The sequence below is a fragment of the Lycorma delicatula genome, chromosome 6 (genome assembly GCF_047948215.1).
Source record: "Lycorma delicatula isolate Av1 chromosome 6, ASM4794821v1, whole genome shotgun sequence".
NCBI lineage: Eukaryota > Metazoa > Arthropoda > Insecta > Hemiptera > Fulgoridae > Lycorma > Lycorma delicatula.
In genome coordinates, this window is record NC_134460.1 from 94,382,500 (window position 1) to 94,406,378 (window position 23,879).

Genomic DNA, 23,879 nt, shown 5'->3' on the forward strand with positions numbered 1-23,879 from the left:
TTTTCTACTTGATTTAAATAGTTTTATTCAGTTAGATACATACACATTATTAACAAATTAGCAATACTGGGAATCATCATCCCATCCATGTTCTTTACAACCTTTAGTTTTTTTATTAATTTTTTTGTTATGATCATGATTTTTTTTATTACATTTTGAAGAACACCTACTGTCATCGGAGTCACTACAGCTACATGATTCTTTAAATTTTTTTTTGATATCTATACTGCTCTTACTTTTCTTATATTTATAGTCATCATAACTGTCATCATCATATTTCTTCTGATTGCCGCTTTGGCATCCAGGACCATAACTTTTTCCTGTGTCATAACGCTTTCCTGAATCATACTGAGGTTTAAATGGCGGACCACAACTATTTTTACCAGGATTACGAGAAGGACCAGGAGAAGAGTAATAAGTACGCTTGGCTAAACGAACATGTGGCCGAACTAAAGGTTTAACTGATGTAATTTCTTCTACATCGTCCTTATTTTCATCAAAAATTCTTTTAAGATCCTTTAACAAAAACTCTTTTACTGGTCTTGAATTTCCTTGCAATTCTTCAACTGTTTTTTCAGAGTCTTTAAACTTAGTGATAAGTTTTCTTCTACCACCTTCTAAATCTACATCGATGCTTTTTCCAAATATTTCTGCAGTTCCATATTCCTGAAACAAAAATTATAATAAAATCCAAATAAACATTTATATGATTCATTAATTCTTGTACCCATAAACAAAGTCAACCAATAACAATTTATCAGTATACTATGAAGGAATACTGAGATGTCAGGAACCACCATTATATCTCCGTAAATGACAGTATATTTCTCTAACAATAATGTATGGTTGTTAGGTAATTAGATATTATATTTAATTTTAGAAAACAGCATTAATTATTATTAGAGAATTATGTATAAACAAAATAGTTAATATGACAGATTGCCCTAAGAACATTCTTTTTAATCTCCTCTTTGTATCAAATCTTCCTTTTAGAGGATTTTTCAATTTAGGGAGCAGCTAGAAGTTGCAGGAAACCAGGTCAGGAATGTATGGGTGCTAATGAAATTGCAAAATTTCATGTTTCATTAGAAATTGCTGGATAAATTATGTCGAATAGCCAGGTACAATTATCATAAGAAGCACCCAATCGCCATTTTTCCATAAAGTAGACCATTTCCTTCCTATTGTGTCATGTAATTGCTTTAGAACTTCCAAGCAATACCTTTTGTTCACAATCTAGACTTTAGGAGAATATTCATGATAAACAATACTTTCTGGAAAAGAAAAAGAAAACAGTGAACATTGCTTTGTTTTTGCTTCAACTTTGGAATGCTTTCTTGGCATGTAACTCTTCAGGTTTCTTCCACTGTGAGGATTAAATTTTTGTTTCATGGTCATAATTGTAAATCTACTATGGGTTTACATTTTTTAACATTTCTGAATTGTTTCTGATTGTTTCCTATCCTGGGCTCTTCAACTCAATAATTCATTTGGTCTTCCCATATTAAGCATAGAATATATTTTGCAACCATACAGCTCATACCCAGTTCTTGCCTTAAGATTTTTAAAACTATAGTTTCTAGAATTCTGAGGTATCTTATCTCTTGCATTATCAAACAATTTTCATTAATTAAAACTTAACTTGTTTCATGTCAAAAACTACATTTTCAGTAGTTTTTGACTTTGCAGAGGTGCTAGAATGAAAGCCACTTTCAGCTGAAGTACAAATATTTTTAAATCTTCTAAACCACTCTAATTTGTCATATGCTCCCCTCTGCTAATTCTAAACCACTAATAGAATTATTGACATTCACTTTTTATCATAGTGATGGCTTCTGAACAAAAATGTCAAAGTTTTTGGCAAGATTATTTAATGAAGACTCTTTGCTCCAGCATTCTGACATTGTGTAATGCAACAAACACAAATACCAATGATTACACTACGCTGCATCTCGATCCTGAATATTTTGATCAATGCGCTGTTTGGTGAGGGTTCAGTTGACATTGTAAGCACTAATGGAGCCCATGTAGCACTACTACAGATAAAGTTACAGCACAAGGTCGGATGCTTTCTAGAAGTAAAATACACAAAAGTTTTTTTTTTAATTTTTATCTTGAACAGCAACCGAAAAACTGCTTACAATATTATTCATGTGCAGTACACAATACTTAACTTTTGATCAAGAAATAAATTTTGATCAGTTCAAGAAATAAAGAAGTATCAGATTTTAATTTGTTTTAGAAGTTACTTTTTTGTTACTTTCCTGGCATTATATCTCTACATCTATCCTGCAAGAAGGAAAGTACGGCAATCAATCAAAAAATTTGGTGTGGGTTTTTTTTTCATTTCTTGACATTTCATGATACAGGAACCCCAAAAAATAAAAAAGGGAGTAAATTTTATATGTATGTTCATGTTTTGGTATGTTTGAAGCTTAATAATTTTTGACTGGATAAATCGATTTTGATAAAATTTGGCACAGAGAATCATGTATATGGGACAATTTGTTGGGAAATGTTTGGGGATCAATAACCCAAGGGAGTGGGGTAGATAGTTCATTTGGGGGTCAATTTTCTCAAAATTTTGTAAAATAACCCGCTTTATATTAAGCCCAGTACATGCATACATGCTTACCTTATTATTTTTTTTTTAATTTCCTCCAAATTCTCCCCTTTCCCAAAAATTAAAAAAATCCATCTTTTTATTTATTGTATATTTTTTAATTGAATTTTTTATGTCTGGTAGTGCAAGTAGCCCAAAAAAGATACATTGAGGGAGCATTGGGAGAGGGAGCAGATCAAAGTTTAAAAATATTTTTTTTTTGAGTTCTTTAAAACTTTTATAAACTGTGATTTATTTTCATATATCATTATTATTCTAATATATAAGATTAAATAACCAGTACCAGGTTTTACAACTTTATTGTCTGTTTTTTTGGTTTATCTAAACTTTTAATAATATTACAATAAAATTTCATCATAACTCACCCGCACCCCCAGAAAAGAAATCTTAGGTAACTTTTTACCATTTTCAGTGAAATTCCTTTCAGTTTCTTTTATTTAACATAGTTAACACATAGAAATCAAAAAATTTTCTTTGAATTGATTTTGGAATGGAAAAGCAGAAAAGGAAAAAATGTTGATTTTATGTTTTTCATTTGTCAATTTTTTTCATGTGTCATTATTTTCCCCCAATATAAGTATAAATAATCAATGACAGGAAGTATAATATAAAGATAAATAACCAATTTATTACTTTGTTGTTTTACGTCTTTTTTTTTAACTTATTATTTTTTGTACCTTTACGAATGAATTTTTTGTTTAATATAGAACTGTATTGTTTTTTGCTTCATTCTTATCTGTTTTGTTTTAAATTTAAATCAAATTTCTGAAACATGTATTTATTTTCTATTGCTTATTTATATCAGTTTTCTCAGAATTAAATTCTGTACAAACTTTGTTAGAAATTTTCCTTGTTTATTAGAAACTTAACAAAATTTAATTTACAGCTAACCTATGCCCTTTTTTATTCAAATTTTTTGGGCTCTGCAGTAATTTCCTACTACTTCTAGAGATACAGATCTAGCATTATTTTTTATCAATTTTTTAGGTCAAAAAAATATAAAGCCAATAAATTTCCTACTTAATTTTTATTCCAAAAATTTCAATATGGCTTCATTAGAACCTTATGGCCGGAGTAAGGACAAAATACTTTACTAACTATAGCTCAAAAATAAAGTGTTTCTATCCATATGTTATGGTTTTTTTTTTCCAATCATTCTTACATTAACTATTTGTACATAATAACATACCCTTACAATTAAACAAGTAGAATCTAAAAAATTAAAAGAAAAGCCATCATGACTTTTGTGATATCTGAGAAAAAGTATTAAATTCATACAAACATCTGAGTTAATCAGTTAAAAAGGATAAGCATAATATTTAACTTAATCAGTTTGGTGAAATGTTAGCATCATCATTAATTGGCATGATAGCTATTCTGTGATGCTATAATACTTAAATTCATATCCATTTAAAAGTCTGGTTACTTTTAACTGAGTATCAACAACATACTAATTGCCAGAGTGAGGCTTATTTTGGCCGCTCAGATTCTCTTTTTCACTAATGGTCAACATTATACCATACTTAAGTTGTCTATATATTTAAATATAAAATATAGAGAACATTACAAACTTAGCTTATGTTATTATGCAGAATAAAATCAAAGTGAAAGAACAAAAAGTTTTTAAATATAAGATAATAGAAAATAAATGGAAAAGAAGATTTTAAAATTTTTGTCATACTTACAGATAAAAACAGAGATAAGATCAGAGAGAGAATCAAACCGATAGGAGCTTTCATTGTTAACTGCAATATCATAAAATCATGACCTAATATAGTATTGGACATAGGCAACTGCCAGATAATATATTAGAACAGATAAAAGATATCATAATACTTTTTAAAAAATTAAAATATAATTAAAAAACTGTTCATACATATTACTTAAAAATTTTAACAATTGATATAATGTATCAAGATAATGTGCAAATTTGTTTAAAAAATAATATAAACACCATATTTTATTCGAACAAATAATTTGTCTCCAGTGTAATAGTATAACAAAGATTGTTTTCTAACAATGGATTTTTTCAATCCTTTTATTTCTTTTGAAAATGTATAAATTTTTATTCAGTTCTTTTTGCAATGATAATAATGTATTAGTTATTTTAATAAAATTTGCTAAATTTTTTTTCTTTACCATTTGCAAGTATTTTCAAATAGAAAACATTTTATTACACTTTTATAGTTAGATAGAATCATTCAAAGGAAGCTACATTTAAATGTAAAGTGTATATATTACTCATTAGTGTTTACTATCCTTCTATTGTGTTGAATTTCACAGTACTACAGTAAAACCAAAATATAAAGCTTATGTATGAAATTTAAAAAATAACAATACATATATGTAATAATGCAGAAAGATCAAATAACAAAAGTTATTCAAACTAATTAAAATTACAGCAATTTGAATTGTGAAAAATTTGGATCACTGGTACCAGGTTTTATTCTAGGATCTAAAAACAGGGTAATTAAAGTAAAAAAATTAGTAATAAATTAATCTCATTTAAAGCTGCAATTATGAATGGATTTTTTTTACTTCAGGCACTGTTGAACATTTGTACATGTTTTATTAATGCTAAACAAAATAAATTATAAAAATTACAACAAATTTGAAAGAAAAAGTTACATATGAAAATAAATTATCTAATTATAGAAGCAGATTTTTAAATGATTTTATAAAGAAAAACATGCTGAAATTGTTGAACTGATTATTGTAAATATTATTTAATGATGATTATTGTAAATATTTATTTAAAAATCAGTGTTATTATCATCTTTCAGTCATCTTGTTTTCTATATTATCTATATCATATTTGTAGAAAAATATGCTGAGATTGTTTACTTTTGATTATTGTAAAAACAGAGTTATTTTTAAAAATAGCCCATGGGCAAATCTAGTGATTAATTTGTTGCTGCAAATCAGTTGTTTAACACTTGATTTTCAAATTCAACGGTTCTGAGATTTAAATCCTAGAAAAAGTTAATTGTTTTTATACAGATTTGAATATTAGACAGTGGATGTAATACTGATGTATTTTGGTGGTTAGGGTTCAATTAACTATATCCCTCAAGAATTGTCTGCCTGAATCTGTACAAGACTCATTATTATTAAGAAGAATAAAGCCACCTCATTTACATGTCATATGTATTATCCGTATCATCTCACTGGACCATGGAGGTTGCTTATTGTTCACTAGTTGAACAATAATATTATTAACATTTAATTATATTTTTAATGTAGTAAGTTAAATATATTAGTCTATTGTTATAAATAATATTGTTTTTAACTGAAATTAATTTAAAACTAAACTTTATTGCATAATTTTTTTTTTCGTTGGACGAGGGGAAAGATCTAGCACTTGCTGTCCACCTTCACAGACAGAGAGTTTGGCTCTCACCGACCAAAACCACCTTCTCCTTCATCATATAGGTACTGGACCTAACTGATGACCCATGGGGCTCCTGCTGCCCATCCTCAAGGACTGACCTCCCGCACTGCTCATCAGAATATTACATTAAACTGTGTACTTGTAATAATTTATTGAACACACAAGGTGCTTCTTTTCAGTTACTGCACCTTTAGAAATGAAAGAATTTTTATGCATTTTATGAAGATGTTTAAAAAGATTTCTGTAGAAATGTCATTAAAATCATTAAGATTTAAAATTTTAATAGTTAAATCCCTCACAGCTTGTTTGATTACCAAGAAGTTCAGATAAAAGATTTAAATCATAGTGTTGTTATATATCTTCCTGGTAATTGAATGATTAATAAGTCTTATTTATAGAATCTATTTGAACTACTTAGGATTATTGTAAAAACAATAATCAATTATTATTGATTTATGCAATTATTAGCATTCTATCTATTATCCATTCTATCTGTCCATTTATCTATCCATTCTATCTATAATGAAATTAAGATTCTCAATAATCTTAATGAGCTTGTTTAAAAACCTGTAATAGTAACCTAAAAAATGAAAATAAATAAAAAATAATATAAGCAGTAATGCACATAATTAGTTAATGAGGAGGAAAATAGACCACTTAGCATTACTAAAAACTCCAGATTAATTTTTTAGCACATCAAATACGCACATCAAGTCTATATGTGTAGTGTTATTAGAGAGAAATCAGCAAGCCGTCTGATTAATGATTAGTGAGTTAAGGATGAACAATAAGTTATGGCACTTCTTTCTATACTTAATTTAATTTTCTTTCTATACTTAATTTGAAAACACTGCAGAATCAAGACCTATTAACACCTAATTTTATTAACATTGATACACCTCGACCTTCAAAACCTCTTTATTTTTGGACAACCATAATTGAGATATTGCCTCAAACCTTTTCTACATTACGAATCTTAAAACTAAGATTAAGAGTTTAGTGAAGCTTGCTGCTGGTTTTAATCGAGTTATAGCAGACTGTGAATATTTTGTTCTTTCTACAAATACTTGCTTTGTTTATATGACTAATTACAAAGATATTGTTAATATGAGTAAAAATATTAATATAATTCAAATAATATTTATAATACAAATATTAAGTATTACACAAATACTTAAGAGTCTTTTCTACATAATAGAAGTTCTAGAATGTTTTTATATACCATAATACCTAAGACCAGGTTTATTTATCTGATTCTAGAGCTCTTTTTTTATTAGATAATTTTGTGACCTAAAAATTAATATTAAAACTTGTCCTCAAACTTGTAAAAGATTTCTTATCAATGATGAAATAAAATAATCTATCAATAAACTAAAGAAATTGATTGATTGAATGTCCTGACCACTTATGTCAGCTAAATTAGATTTCTGACAGTTGTCATTAGATAATTTTAATGGATGTTTTCCATAAAAATTTATTAAACTGAAGTTCAAACTAACTAGAATTTAATGAATAACCAAAGCATAAAAGTAATCGGTAAATTGAAAAAAAAAAAATGTGATATTAGTTTTCAAAGACCATAAACTATATACATTTTAAAATTTATTATTCCATTTTTTTTTAAATTGAAAATGTTCTTGTCAAAAAAAACTACAAACTGTAAATCTATTCAACAAGTAAAATTAGGATCCTAAGAACATATTTAGTGAGGAAATTAATATAAGGTTTCATTTAACAATCTTCGAAAAAATCTTTTGAAAGATTATATGTAAGTTGCAACATAAAAGTATTTTAATTGATAATCCTGAATAAATTGCTGGTATAGTAACAATATTTTTATGGAACAACAGCTGATTCTTTAGATATTGCTTTGTCATCGGATAATTCAACTGATAATATAAAAATCCTTATTAATATGGCATACACCTTGTTTTCATCTTTCCTTACAAATATTATAACTGTTGGATGGGATTAAAGTCCTGTTAGTCTAGAAATAATTGTTCAGATCTTCGTTAATATTCTAAAATTATTAATCAGTCACAAGATGCTTTCTTTTCTAAATCACAGTATATTCCCAAATTAAATTCATCTATAAAAAAGATCTAAACAAAGCAAACAAGACTCAAATAATTATAGTGAAAGTACCTTATTGTCAGTATTCTTAGTTTGAAAAGGTTGTTTGCAATGAAATTTACACTAATTTTAAAGTGAATGATTCTTTACCCTTCCAAAAAAATCTGATGTGGACAACACATGACTTCCTTGCACACCTCCTATTAAATTGCATTTACCCATTTTTTTAAAATGAAAAGAACGTAAAATTTTATTTCATTAAAAACTTCTGATATTTTATATATATATATATATATATTTTTTTTTTTTGTTATTATTGAAGAATTATTATTCATCGTAATTTTTTTTTTTTACAATGAAAGGTTAATAATAATTATTAATAAATCAATATATTTAAATTTAAAAAAAAATTAAAGTAAAAAAAGGAAATGAAGTCTGATTTGAACCAATGTACCTTCCCCTAAGATCCAAATATTTCATTAATTAAAATTTTATTTGGCTATAACTCTGGAACCAATAAAAATAAGTACTGCTATGATATATCATTGAAATGCTCTCAATGAGGGATTATTACTGCAGTTAAGAAAAAGTTCAAAATCTAGATTTTTGGGATTTTCTGCTTTTTTGACAATTTTGGTTCAGTTGATTGCAATCAAAAGGGGAGGTGCACAAATAGATAATACAGCAGTCCTAAATCCAAAATTTGAACATCCTACAGCTAATCATTTTTGAGTTATGCAAGATACATACATACGTATGTACAGATGTCACCCTAAAACTAATCAAAATGGTTTCAGGGATGGTCAAAATGGTTATTTCTGTTGAAATCTGTAAACTGAATTTTTTGCGATTGCAATACTTTGTACTAGGAAGTAAAAAGGTTGTAATACTTATCGACTTTTTTTTGTTTAATAAACCAAATGTGGAAGTTCTGGATTAGTCTCTTAGTGTTATTGGTGTTTTAAATGAATCTGTTACTATGTTTTTGATCTTGACAAAACATTTTACTTTGTCATTCTCCATTAACTTATAGATTAGCTAAATTATTACAGAGAGAATCAAGTTGAATTATTTACCTGATGAATAGAAAATAAAACAGTGAACATCAAAGATTTGTTACAATATTTTTCTTCTTGGCAAACCATAAAATTTGGTGTTCATTTTCCAAATATTAATGATTTTTAAGTTATTGTGATTTTGGATCCATTTTACTCCCATTACTTTTTCATATTTATATTGATTTATTGGTGTATAGTGACTTGACACTAAAAATAGTTATTTTCTGATGATATACTGCAATTTTTATTTCTAAGGTTTTTAGTGCTAACAGGTGAAACAATACTCTTAAACAATGCTCTTAAGGCTATGGAAAAATTTGTTTTCTATGAATGGTCGTCTTTCATTAAATTTTTTGTTTTAGAAACCCATATTCTAACCAAACCTTAATAGTTACAGTATCGTATTATTACGATACTGTACTATTGAATAAGTTAAGTTTTTGGGTCAATATATTGACAATAATTTAAATTTGAAAAATTTATTTTACAAACTCTACTTCCAGATGGGAGATATTTCTGGTGTTATCAATTCTAAAAGAATAATGACAGCTTCTAACAGATCATCTTGTAAATGTGTTAAAGGATTATAAACATTTTAACACTGCTTGACTTTTTGTATATAATTGTTTTTTTTTTTCTTTTTAAGAAAATAGGTCATTATTCAATAATAACCTAACTGTCCAAGATAAAATACCAGATCAAGGAATAAGGATGTAAATTATATTCACAAATTGATTGTTTAGAGTGATTCCATTATTATATAATCATCTTTCTTTGCATTTTAATTTATATATTTTGTGTGTTTTTTACTTTCATTTAAAGCACATCTGCCATTTTAATAGGTTTAGCTAAAAATTATGAAAGCTAAGCAGTGTTAATTAAAAAAATATATTTATTTTGACTATAATTAAATATTACTCATCCATGATGTAATGTAAACTACAGGAGAGATGTCCTTGGCTGTTTAAATATATTCCATTTACATATTTTAATTCATATTTTTTATTTTAGTTTGTATTTAAATACTTTAATCGGTTTTTATAATAAGATATTTTTATCCTTTTCATCAACTAATTTGTACATTTCATTATTATTTCCAGTTTTAATTTTATGAATTATTTTACTTTCCATGTACTTACTTAATTTTGATTAAATAACAATGCAGTGTTTTTACCATTTACTAAAAAAATTATTTGGTTTAAATAAAAAATAGTTATCTTTAAGAACATTAATGCGTATTTATTTGGCATGAGTGATAGCGTCTCGGCCTTTCACCCGGAGGTCCCGGGTTCGAATCCCAGTCAGGCATGGCATTTTTCACACACACTACAAATCATTCATCTCATCCTCTGTACAGTAATGCTTAACTGCGGCTCTGGAGGTTAAAAAAAAAATTAGTATTTATTTAAAAAAATTTTAATAAATTAAAAAATTATATTCTCTTGATTTAATAAAATTTTATTCAGTTGGACATACACATTTAAAAATTTCCATTAGGCAATTTAATAATAATTCTCATAATCACCACCCCAGCTATCTTATGTACTTTTTTTTTCACTCTGAAGAACTACTGTCAACAGAATCACTGCAGCTGCATGATTCTTTTGATTTCTTTTTCTTTCCTACATGGCACTTTTCTTCCTTACAATCACAACTATCACTATCACTACAACTCTCACTATCACTACAACTCTCACAATGTTTTATGTGATTAAAACCTTTTACCCCTGGACCATAACTTCGTGTTAAATAACCCTTTCCTGGACCATAGTGAAATTGAGCTGGTGACACACCAAAATTCTTTCTAACAGGGTCATAAGGACCATGCAAAGAACCTGGTGAAGAATAAGGAATACGCTTGTCAATTGAAACCAATGGCCTCATCATAGGCCTAAAATCTGATGTAATTTCTTCCACTTCCCCCCTATTTTCAATCAAAATTCTTAACAGATCATTTAACATAACCTTTTTTATTGGCCGTGATTTTTCTTGCCATTCCTCATTAATTGTTTTCTCAGTTTCTTCTGACTTTGTGGTTAGTTTTTTTGCATCCTCTCCAGTTGTTTCCAAATTTATATCTAATTTTTCTGCAGTTCCATATTCCTGTAACACAAAAGTAATAATAAAATGCAGAAAATAATTTATGTTATTCATCAGTGCTTCTAACCACAAATCAGTATCTGTTTATTAGTAAGTATGTAGAATACTAAGACTTCAGGTACTACCATTATGCCTTGAATGACAATACAACTTTCCAACAATATTGTTACTGCGATGATTGGTGTGACAACTTGTTTATTCTCTGATTTGAAAAAATTCAAAAAAATAAGTATTTCGGTATACAAATTGATAAATGTATTTTTTTTTGGAAAAATTTAAAACAATTTTAAACTGACTAACAGTGTGACTCATTAGATTTTTCCAATTTGATTTTGATAAAACTTAAAGAGTTGTTAGTGAAGCTTATTTATTTAATGTGAAATCTAGACTTTGATAGCATTCATGGCTAATTAAATAAATATATTAAAAAATTTATAATTAACTTTTATATTCTTTTACTTTTTATGAAAAAATGTATATATCTCAGTTACTGAATGGATAATTCTAGCTTACTAAAAAGAACAAATAGATACTGTCTTGTAGAGATGCAACTATAATGTCAGTTTTTTTAAGAAGATACTATTATTTTTTTATAACCATATGCATACAAGTGCATTGAATATCATCTAAAGATGAAACTACATTAACTTTACTACACTGATTATAAAAATGGATAGTTTATTAGTTTATACATCTTAGAGCTGAAATATTCCAAATAATAAATTATATGTATGGTTAATACATATAATTTCATCATTATGTAATTTATAGAAATTAATTTGTTGTAAGTATTTCTGAATGTAGTCACCAATCATTGAATAATTTACATACTTAGTGTAACAGTGTAAATAATGCACCATATAATTTAATAAAAACCACCGTCGTTAAGAATAAAAGAATGAAATAATCATTTAGCAACTTCAAAATTAAAATATTAATTTCCATATTAAAACTCACAGTTTATTTTTGTATAAATATAACTAATTTTAATGAATTCTGTTTATTGTAATTGTGATACAAAAAAGATATTGAATTTTTATTATCATATATGATAGAGACATATGTATGTAATAAATTATTACCTTACGTTTTTATAACATAAGTTGAATATTTAAGAGAATTTACTGAGAATTGCAGATACAAAGAGAATTTTTATAATAAATGTAGACTAGTACTATGCCATGCCATAGCATAGTACTGATTTTTAGTAACAGAGTTACTAAAAATTATAGTTTCATTCAAAGGGAACAACCAATAAAGAAAGAGAGGCAAGTGAAATATTGTGAGAGCATCGTGTTTGTAGTTCAGTATAGAGAGTAATCAAGTAATCCAATTTTTTATTAAGGTATCCATTATAGAAAATACAGTGGAAAAAATTAATTAAATTTGAATGTTTGTCGTTACAAAGTTAGATCAACAGAATTTGAGTCAGATACCACATAATAAAACTGAATATCAGTGCTTGAAAAGTTTTTAAAATTTACTGCAGTATTATTTTAAAATTTAAATTACAAATTTTTTACCTGTTTCTGCATGAAGATTTATCAGAGAACCAAATCTAGCTTTGACACAAGTAAAATTTTTGTAACTTTTAGTTTAAAAAAATGTGTACTGTAGTCAATTTTTTTTAGATGATGGGCATTGACTGCTTTGGTCATTTTGTTCTACGAGAATGGAAATTTATAGCGTATGAAAAATGTCATGCTTGCCCAGCATTTGTACCCAGGACCTTTGTATGAAAAACTGAGATGCTACCACTCCACCATGGAGATCAGACATTTTGAATTTTAAAAACAGAATAACGATAGTTAAAAAGTGATTATCAGCGTAGTTAAAGAAGTTTTATGACTTCATTCCTTATTAAAAGTATATATACCAATAGTTTATGTATCCTAATTCAGTATTTAATTTTACTGATGGAGAGCTTATTCAATCAACTTTTTCTGTCTAATGTGATAGTAAATATAGTTCTCTGTAAGTGCTTTATATTTTTTTTTTAATAAGATTTTAACTCTTCAAGAGCTGTTGCAGCTATTAGAACATTGCACTTAACAGAAACTTTCTTCATAATGGCAATTTAAAGGCATCAATAGTTGTTTCTTAATTCATACCAATTATATTTTTTGCCCAGATAATTTGAAAAAATTACACCCATTTTATAAAATATGTCTCTTATGAATGAAATTTTATTTGTCCTTTTTAATTTAATCCTTTTATGTGGAAAATGAGCATGAGTGGTGTACTGTGTTTTTATTTTTGAAATAATTAGAATAATAATTATAATTAGATAAAATAAATAATTATTGTAATTATATATAACTTTTAATATTCACTATTTCCTATTGAACTATTTTTTGACCCTGAGAACACTTTCACAGTGATCACCACTTTAGCAGACATTAATTAAAATATGTAACAAAATAAAGCATTTCTCTTTAATAATTAAACTGTTAATATTATTTTTAATAACATAATATTTACTTTCAACTGAAGTTTGATTGAGAGTGAATGTATCAATTTCTACAGTTTATAAAATAGTTAACTTTTTAATTATCAACTGATGAAGCAGTGGTGACTATCATGAAAGTACCCACAGTGTTAAAAACATTAAACAGCAATGTTGAAAATTAAAACTTATCAACAACAGTTATTGTAATCTGCTGCTAGGGTGCAACTTAATAAATTGCATATCAATTTTCAAAAAAATAGTATGTATAAATATTACATTATCATATCGGTATATATATTTATTTATGAAGTAATTAAACTTAGACACCCAATTGCAGATGCCAAATTTTATATCTTACAACAAATTTTATATCATATGAAAAATACCAAGCCTAACAGAGATATGAACCCAATATCTTCTAGAGGAAAGTCACTGTTACTACCATGAATATAATAAATGATATATAATAAACATGATTATTACAGATATAAAAATGATTTTTTTATAAATACTTCTCCATTATTATTTGAAAATATTTTAATCACTGAATCTACCAGAGCATTAAAATGTTACTTAGGTAGATATGTTACTGTAATTGATTTTAAATTTATATATTTACTGTATATTAACATATCCAAACAAACAAACAACTGGTGTTTAAGAAGTTAAAAAAAGAGCTTGCATAATAATTGGGATAGTAGAGAAAAAGATCGTAATCATACCAAAATTTAGCTAAAATAAAGAGATAAGCAATAAATTTCTATTAACTTTGTAAACTTAATGTTTTACAATTTATGTAAAATTCTAGCATCATTTAATTTTTATGAAATGTTAGCATCAACATTAATCAACATGGTCACTGTTCTGAGATGATCCAACACCTAAATTATTTCCACTGAAAGATTTTTCATTACTTTTAATTTAATTTTAATTGCCAAAGTGTTAGGTTTGATCTTTCAGATTAATTAATTACATTTCCTAAGAATATGTTAGAAAAATGAGCAAATATAATTGTACTTTTCTCTTTTATATGATTAATAGCAAAAAAAAATTCCATTGTTTATTTTTGGGAAAAGAGTAAAAACTTTAAACATATCATACTCACTGACCAAAAAAATAGATAAAATCAAAGGGAGAATCAAATTAATAGAAGCTTTCATCATTAACTGTATTTCCCAGTAGAGTAATGGTTACAGGTAACTACAACCAACTGATTGTAAAGAAGAATTATAACAGAACAAATAAAAATATAGTAACACTAATAAAAAACATATAGCATCAAATTGCAATAAAAAAAACTTGTATAAGCATATTATTTACACAGTAAGTATAATACAGCAAAATAATATGCAATTACATTTAAAATGATGGTATAAAGATTGTATTTTTTCTGACTAATCCATTTGTTGTGTTGTAATGTAATGAAGCTTCTTTTCTAATATTGAAGTTTTTCAATCCTTTTGTTTTTTTAAGAATGTTTAACTTTCTACTTAGCTCCTTATACCATGAAAGTAATACATTTTTTATTTTAATAAAACTTACCAAATGTCTTTTTCATTACCAATTTCATGTAATTTTGATTTAGGAAACTTTTTGCCATATGCATTTTAATCATAGACTCTTTCAAAGGACTCGATAGTTAAATGTGAAATTTAGATGTTGCACTTTGATATCTACTATCATTCTGTTTTCTTGAATTTTGGAAGTACTACATTAAAATTTAAATACAAAGCTTGAGAAATTTAAAAATAACAATATATTTAAATAATGCAGCAGAAGTAATAAAACCTAATTAAAAACTCTTTTTTATTTTAGGATCTTGCTGTTTATTAATTTCAAGATACTGCTGAACATTTGTAGTTTGTAACTGTTCAGATTTATGGTTTATTGTTTAAATTTAGTGCACCAGGTTGGTTTAATGGTTAACTCATCACAAATTAGTCATTTAACAGTTGTTTTCTGAAGTTGATGATTCTGAGGTTCAAATTCTAGTAAAGTTAGTTGCTTTTATATGGATTTTAATACTAGACAATGGATACTGGTGTACTTTGATAGTTAGGATTCAATTAACTACACGTTTTAGGAATGATCAGCCTGAGTCTGTACAAAACTATCATCTTATTGGACCATGGTGGGGGGGTTTGCTTACCATTCATTAGTTGAACAGATTGCAACATACACATTAGGGATAAGAAAATTATGGATTATTCTATTAATTCTCTTAGAGAAACCACCTCTGATTGATGCCTCTAATCCTCAGTGTTTTACTTATATATTAGCCCTAAGAAAGGCTTTGCCCTTTCTTTTGTGGAGCAAAGCATTATATGAGTATATACAATACTTTAAATCAGTACAGCCCTTCCATGCATAATAACACAGCTACCATGTTATAATAAGTAAGAGTTTAATAAAAAAAAAAATATTGTTCTCTATTACTATTTTTAATATTTAATTTACAACACTGAATTAGAATTTAAAAAAAACACGATACATGTACCCATGTCCCTTATCATTGTGAGTTACAGTTGCAGAGATGCACACTTTCATAAAAAAATGAAACAAAAGCAAATACTATTTTCAGGTTCTCCAGATCCATTATGAAAAATTATGTTTCAATATTTGGAACAACATGGTTTGAATTCAACAAGTAAATAAATATATAAATAAAAGCTATGTTTAGTCAAAGTAATCCTCCAGAATAAGAAATTTGTGGTGTTCTTTTTTTTAATTTACCTAAAAAAATAACTCTAATAAAGTTTCTGAAAAGTTTTCAAAGCCTATCGGCAAATATGAAACTGAAAAAACTGAATTTTTATGTATCTTTTACAAAAATCTAACAATCCATTTTCAACATATTTATCTTCAAACTCACTACAAATAATATTAAATCAGGTAATAGATACCACCATAGTTTTTTTTCTCTTTTTGCTTGTGGAGTGATCAGGGTGACCATAGTACAATAGCAGAGAAGAATAACCACTTACCAGAGTATCAGTTACAAAACAACTTATTGGGCAATTAAGATTCTCTAAAAAAAATTACATCATGAAAGCTCTTTAACAAACTGTTGCTTAAAATGAAAGATAGAAAAATTTTTACAATTGCAATCTACAAAAGTCTTAGAAAATCAAAAACTTTCTATGTTTAAAACATTAAAAAATGTAAACATTGCAATAATGATTGGAGTGCTCTAGTCTATATAACTCAACTGATAATAAAAGGAAAAGTAAATGAAAAAACATAAAATTTTGTCAGTGAAGGACTTGTATTATTTAGATTTATGGAAAATGTTTTAGTAATGAGAACCTATTAGTATTTTAATATAAAATTTGGCAGTATAACTGAAATGAATTAGTGTTGTTTTATAATTCATAAAAATTAGTATTACTAGATTAAAATCTAGCAAAAGAATTTTTTTTAATTATTTAATTCATCATTATTAGTATCATCCAAATTTCTGTAATTATGTATCTTAAACAAGTGAGAAATACTGTACTTGTAAACATCATCTTTGTATATATTTTAAGTATTTGCATAATTAAAAATTATTATTAAATATAAACAGTACAATTTTAATATAAATTGATTAAAAAAGAATATATAAATATACATTCATGTGTGCTCAAGTTTAGGTGATTACTAAAATAATTTTAAGAAATGTTTACTTCATGAGAGTGAAAAATGAAATAAATGCATGTATCATTTTAAATATTCTCTGATACTTACTATCTTACTACCTACTATTACTTTAATTTTACATTATTATTTAATGTATTATTACACATGTATTATTTTACATTATAATTTAATGGTTAACACCCACCTGTAGACGGATGCTGTCAGTTTTCACCCTGTCGGTAATGAAATTTTAAAGTTAATTAAGAGCTAACGTTGCAAAAAGCTTCCTAGCATTTTAAATTCAGCTACATAAAAATAGTTTTAGGAAATATATATCACGATTAGCTTCAAATTAAAACAAAATTTTATAAAATACTGTTTTTAAACTACTTTTGGTTAATTTAGTTACTTATATCTTGAATTTACTGTTTCTACACTACTAGTTCTATTACTTAATTTGCTATGCACTAATGAAATAATAGACTTCCTTATCTAGCACTTACAGTTTCCTCTAATATTTCAAGTTCTAAAAATTCTCCACATTTTAATAATTAATTAAGGCAGTGTTTCTCAACCTGTGGGGTGCAGTTCCCTCAGGGTAGCATAATAACACTAAGGGGGCATGAGCAAATCAAAAAGAAAATATTATTAAAAAAATAATATTATTAATTTACTGAAAGGAAAGCAAAACAAAATACATTCTGACATAATAGATGATAAAATATACATTTACACTGATATAATACACTTATAAATAGAATTGTATCAGTACTGCACAATGTATTTAATAATTAATTTATCAATACTAAATTAAAAACAAGTTTAATAATCATTACTGACTCCCTGGGCCTATCTTACAGAGCAAAGTTTTTCAAAGGAAGGTTTAATATTAGAAATAGACACTGAGTTCTTTTTTTATATTTTGTTGAGATATATATTTTATCTTCAAAGCAGCCACCGCAGAAAATCCCGTTTTGCAAAGGTAGGATATTGAAAATGGTAATACAAAAAAGTATACAAAATTCTCTTATATTCAGTATAGAAAACTCAACATCCACCCCTGCCCAAAATTCAAAGAGTAATTTATTACTAAACTATCTTTTGATTTTGCCACTTGCCATGAAGTCTATGAAGATTTTTTCTTTGGCAGTTGAGAGCCCTTCGGGAGTATTTTGAAATGGATCTGTCACCCACTTATAACTTGCTACCAAGTTGTCAGTAAGAAAATACTTTTTAAAATTCTTTGCCAGCATGGCTAAATGATTTTCAATGGTTACAGAAATTACTTTCATATGTTGTTCTTCAGCCTTGTAAGTTTTAACACATTCATCCACATATGCAAACATTTCTTGATCTTTTCCTTTAAATTTCTGCTCCATAATTCCACTTTTCTACAAAAAGCATTAATTTTATCACTCATACTCAACATATGTGTATTTACTGATTGGAGTTGAAAATTCAAGGTATTTAATTTCTCAAATATGTCGACCAAGTAACTCAATTCCATCACAAATAAACCATTTCAAAACTTCTCACCTTCTGGTCGGTTTTCCTTTTCTAGAAAAATGGCGATTTCATCTCTTATTTCATAAACTCATTGCCAAAATTTCCCATGTGATAACCATCTTGTCTCGCAATAAAAATAATGCTGGAATGTACTGCATCTCTGTCTTTACAAAGTGGAGAAAGGATTCTTGATTTTAAGGGTCTCATTTTTATATAATTTACTACAGTTACAACCATTGTTAGCACAATATTCACACCAGGACTCATTTCTTTGAAAGCCAGAGCTTCTCCGTGGATCATCCAATGTGTCCAGACATACTGTGGATATTTTTGTTTCACAAGTACCATCAGTGCATATTCCAATGCAATTTTTGCACTCTATGTTTGCCTCATTTATAAAATCATTTAAGATAACAAATAATGCAAGTGCTGTTGCTTCTGCAAACCATTGGTTTGCAGAAAATTAGTTCTTCTACTTCTGTCATACCATCACAAAATCGAACATGGCAACAAAATGAGCATCTTTATTGCTATCTGTTACCTCATGAAGCTGAATTCAAAACAATTTGTCATGCAACCTCCTGAAATGCTAATGCTGTACATCTTCAGCTATATCACCAATTTGATGGGCAACAGTATCACTTGATAGAGGTATGGACTACAATTGTTTGCCAAAATTATCTCCAAACATAGTTTCTACAATCTCAATTGCAGTTGGTAAAATAAGCTCTTCACCAATGGTATGAGGCTTTTTACATCCGGCTAATTTATATGAAACTTTGTAAGAGGCAAGTAAAGCTTTTTCATTCACAAAGTTTTTTTAAAAATTATGTTTACCTAACATAATTTTTACAATGGATTGTTCTATCCATTGTAAAATCTCAGAGTATTTCAGTGAGAGACTGATCAGAAGTGTGGCAAGTTGCTCTGTCTTGTTGGAAGTATCCATAAGAAAGTTCTTCTAGAGTCAAGTTACGCCTAAGTTCATTGTAAATAGACGTTGGTATTAACAGTCTCCTCAAAGAATATTACTCTGATGATCCAAAACACCAATTTTTAAATCATGAAGTGGTTCCTGATGAATTTCATTGGGTTTTTTGTAGTCCAGTACTGTGTATTCTAAGAATTAACATAGCCTGATAAGTGGAACCACACTTCAACTATTGAAATTAAGAGAAAAGGATCAAGGAATCCTTTTGTAAGAGCCACTGGCAGTAATTTACTTGTTTACCCTTATCATATTATTTTAATTCATTCATAACATTCACACAATAGGCTTTCATTTGTAAACCTCGAAGTATATGCCAACATAATGTTCAAGAAACTCCTGTTTGTTAAGCTAATCGTCACTTTGACTTGTGAGGATTCCTTCCAGTATGATTCACTATATCAGCAACGACTTCCAGAGTTCAAACAGTTGGTTGTTTCACTCTCTTTGCATTAGTAACAGAGCCAGTTGTTCACCACTTTGTCACTAAATCTTGAATTGTTGATTTTTCAGGAACATTATTTCTAGGATACATCCCTTAAACCTTTCACAAATTAATTTATTGAAATTGTGCAAACATATTCCTCTACAATGAAAACATTCTGTTCAGTTGAATATACCATGATGCACAAATATATGTATATAGGCAAATTCCATTGGGACTCCACAACCCATAGCCAACATTCAAAAAAGAATTTCAGCCAGGCCAAAATATGTGTAAGTTATCACAAAGTGGTGTAAAATATATATCTTGCCGTAACATTCTTCAAGGTTTAAATTTGAAACTACATCTTGTAACAACTACATTTCAACTTAAGAGAACAGACAAACCAAAACGTATTATTAATTATTGCAACTGACTTTTCAACATTATTGTTGATAGAAAGATAGAACTGATGCTGTATTTTATGTCAGACAAGGTATAGTTTTATTTATCTGGCTATGTTAATTTGCGCAACACCAGGTATTAGTTGACAGGGTTGCACTAGAAAATTTTTGAGTACTGGAATGTTGTATGAGGGTAAGTCAATTATTATCCGCAATGTAGTTATAAATTTTATTCCAATACTAATAGGAAACTTACATGTACATCATTTTTCAACATAGTCCCCTTGCATTTCAATGCACTTGGTTCATCGTTGCACAAGCATCCTGAAACCCTCATAAAAAAAGGTTTTCAGTTGAGCTGTGAGCCAGGACTGCACCGCTTCTTTCACTGTTTTGTCCGAGGTAAATCAACAGCCCCTTAATATCTCTTTGAATGGACCAAACAAGTGGTAGTCAGAAGGGGCAAGATCAGGACTATATGGAGGACATGCCAGTACTTCAAAGTTGAGTTTCTGGAACGTGGTAGCAGTATGTAGACGGGCACTGTCGTGCAACAACACAACATCTTTCGACAGCAGGCTTCAGCTTGGCAGTAAGCATCTCACTGTAACGCGCACTGTTTATTGTCATGCCCTTTTCCTTATAATGTTCCAATACTGGGCCTTGTGAGTCCCTAAAAACCGTAAGCATCAGTTTTCCTGCAGATAGTTAAGTCTTGAACTTTTTTTGCAGGGCAAATTTGGATGTTTCCATTCCATACTCTGCTGTTTACTCTCCGGCTCGTAATGATGGATCCATGTTTCGTTACCAGTGATAATTCTGTCTAAGATGTCCCCGTTCATTACCATAGTGATCCAAATGTTTTTGGCAGATGTCCAAGCGCATTTGTTTATGCAACTGTGTGAGTTGTTTTGGGACCCATCTTGCACAGACTTTATGAAACCCAAGTCTATTGTGAATGATTTCATAGACAGAACTGTGACTAATTTGCAGACAATGTGCCATTTCATTGATAGTTACTCGTCTGTCTAAGAAAACCATGTCACATGCACACTCAATTTTTTCCTCATTTGTGGCAGTAAACGGTCATCCAGCTCCTTCATCATGCATAACACTTGTGCAACCATTTTTTAATTTTTCAATCCATTTGTAGACACTTTGTTGTGGCAACACACTGTTCTCATACTGTACCAAAAGTCTCCGATGAATTTTGGCCCCTGATACACCTTCCGACCACAAAAAACGGATCACTGAACATTGCTCTTCTTTGGTGCAAACAGAAAGCAAAGCAGCCATGGTTAACGGCAGGGCAGCAATAATGAAACTAACCTAGCATCATCAAACCTGCACAGACATAACAGCAATTAAACCACGCATGCGTCATCTACGCAACACGACAGTACTACCAACAAAAATATAACTAAATTGCGGATAATAATTGACTTACCCTTGTATTGTAGCAGATCACAAGAACATGGTTCACAGCCACAGGTGGCTAGCTACATGACAATATTATGAAAAATGCACTTTTATTTTGATGTTAACATTGATAAGAAGCAAAACTTATCTTTTTCCTGGGCTAGAAACTTTTTTCATCAATTAGATATTTAGCGACTTATTTTGTCATCTTTTACCTACATTATGTTTAGACAGCAGCAGCAGCAGTGTGCTTCATCACATACTAAGAAATATGACAGTAATGAATGCTTAATAATAAAATAAGGCCAGACAAATAAAATAAGTTAAAGCAAATTGTATGTAAAAGACAGTTATTTATTTCTCCTAAAAAGCAGTCCTGAGACAGCACTTAGCACCAGTGCAGTCCTGTTAGATGACTGAAATCCTCACCAGATGTTTGAAGGTCCACTTCACAATCAGAACACTGGTGTATTGTATACTATTTCTGGTAATAGTGAGGGTAATATTTTTTGACATATGATCAATACAGAAGTAAGTGTATTGTTCAATTTTTGAAGATTTTAAGCTTAGCTAACAGATTGTAAGAAATAGTATGGCTTCTTCCAACAAAACAGACAATGTGTCACGTCAAACAATTCACCAGCTATTAAACTATAGAGTTTGTAAATAAAATCCCCACATTATCAATGAACTAGGCAAACATTCAACAAGAAATCAGAGGCACTGACCACAACATTTTACAACAGATAACTCAATATAATCACTCGAGTACAAAAGTGCATAGCTGTGCAGAGTACTCACTTTGAATATTTTTTGTAAAAATATGGTAAATATGCAACCTTTTGTTAATGTATATTCAGAATCTAATTTATGTTTTCATTTTCTTATTTCATTCAAAAAATATTACATGTCGCAATTGTGTTTATTCTGTAGCAGTTCGGTTTTAAGTTGCTCAATGCGTATACATTATTTTTCAGGAAAAATAAAATAATACATCATCTGAATAAAAAGATCAATAAAAGCATATCATCATGAAAAAAAATATTTAACCACCTTTAATACTACTATAATTATTTGATAAGGCCAGTCTCAAAGTTTGTTCAGTACTTCTATCCAGTAATAGGCACAACTTAATTCTTATAGCTTTATGAATAATACCCATGAGAAGGCCAGTCTATTGAGAAATTTTCCTGAGTGAATTTTATGGAGATTATAACAAAAATTAATGAATGTTTAGTAAAGAAGTCATCAAGTAAAACTGGCGCACAACCACTACAATACAGTAAATTTCAGAATCTGTGCCATGAAAAAGTGTCATTAAACAGAAATAGTAGATTTATTTGATACTATGAAGAATTGGTGCTTCAAGAAAATTAGTTCAAAAATCACTCTGCCATTCTAAACGTAACTGAGTCATTAGATAACAATGCACAATAAATATCTGCTGCACTTGTGAATAAGACACACTTTACTTGTTCTAAAAAAAAAATTCAGATGACATATCTTGTCATAGGCAACTTAGTTGGTATAGTGTTAGCATTTTAGTTTTTAGATCAATTGAATCATTAAATCCATCTCATGTTTCTCATTAAAATACATGTGTAGTAGTAATAAAAATTAAACATTTAATAGATATTAGTGTTAAATAAATTACAATCAATTTTTTTTATACTTTTATTACTGAAATTAAAATACTTAAGGAATTAATGCCATTCATATAGTAATCATTCATTTATTTTTACTTATATTTTTGTCATAATAAATGTGATATATAGTGTCTGATTAATGAACAGTTGTACAATAATTATAATAATAATAATAAGTCT

General features: G+C 28.2%; 2 protein-coding genes across 2 annotated transcripts; both read right to left on the bottom strand.

Annotated features, from left to right (window-relative positions):
* Positions 1 to 23,612, bottom strand: LOC142326035 (uncharacterized). Its single transcript, XM_075368127.1, has 3 exons — positions 23,107 to 23,612; positions 4,309 to 4,368; positions 1 to 666 (listed from the first exon to the last, which is right to left on the bottom strand). Exons 2-3 carry the CDS (start codon positions 4,360 to 4,362, stop codon positions 58 to 60), a joined length of 663 nt encoding a protein of 220 aa, XP_075224242.1. The 5' UTR covers positions 4,363 to 4,368; positions 23,107 to 23,612; the 3' UTR covers positions 1 to 57.
* Positions 10,546 to 14,962, bottom strand: LOC142326037 (uncharacterized). Its single transcript, XM_075368128.1, has 2 exons — positions 14,804 to 14,962; positions 10,546 to 11,248 (listed from the first exon to the last, which is right to left on the bottom strand). Exons 1-2 carry the CDS (start codon positions 14,855 to 14,857, stop codon positions 10,700 to 10,702), a joined length of 603 nt encoding a protein of 200 aa, XP_075224243.1. The 5' UTR covers positions 14,858 to 14,962; the 3' UTR covers positions 10,546 to 10,699.
* Positions 23,613 to 23,879: the final 267 nt, after the last annotated feature.

What these genes read in the sequence shown, in the direction of transcription:
- LOC142326035 (XM_075368127.1), bottom strand. Translation starts at nt 4,362, where the DNA reads ATGAAAGCTCCTATCGGTTTGATTCTCTCTCTGATCTTATCTCTGTTT. An exon ending in TCTTATCTCTGTTTTTATCT is followed by an intron (nt 667 to 4,308) that starts GTAAGTATGACA and finishes TTTTTGTTTCAG; the next exon opens with GAATATGGAACTGCAGAAAT.
- LOC142326037 (XM_075368128.1), bottom strand. Translation starts at nt 14,857, where the DNA reads ATGATGAAAGCTTCTATTAATTTGATTCTCCCTTTGATTTTATCTATT. An exon ending in TGATTTTATCTATTTTTTTG is followed by an intron (nt 11,249 to 14,803) that starts GTCAGTGAGTAT and finishes TTTGTGTTACAG; the next exon opens with GAATATGGAACTGCAGAAAA.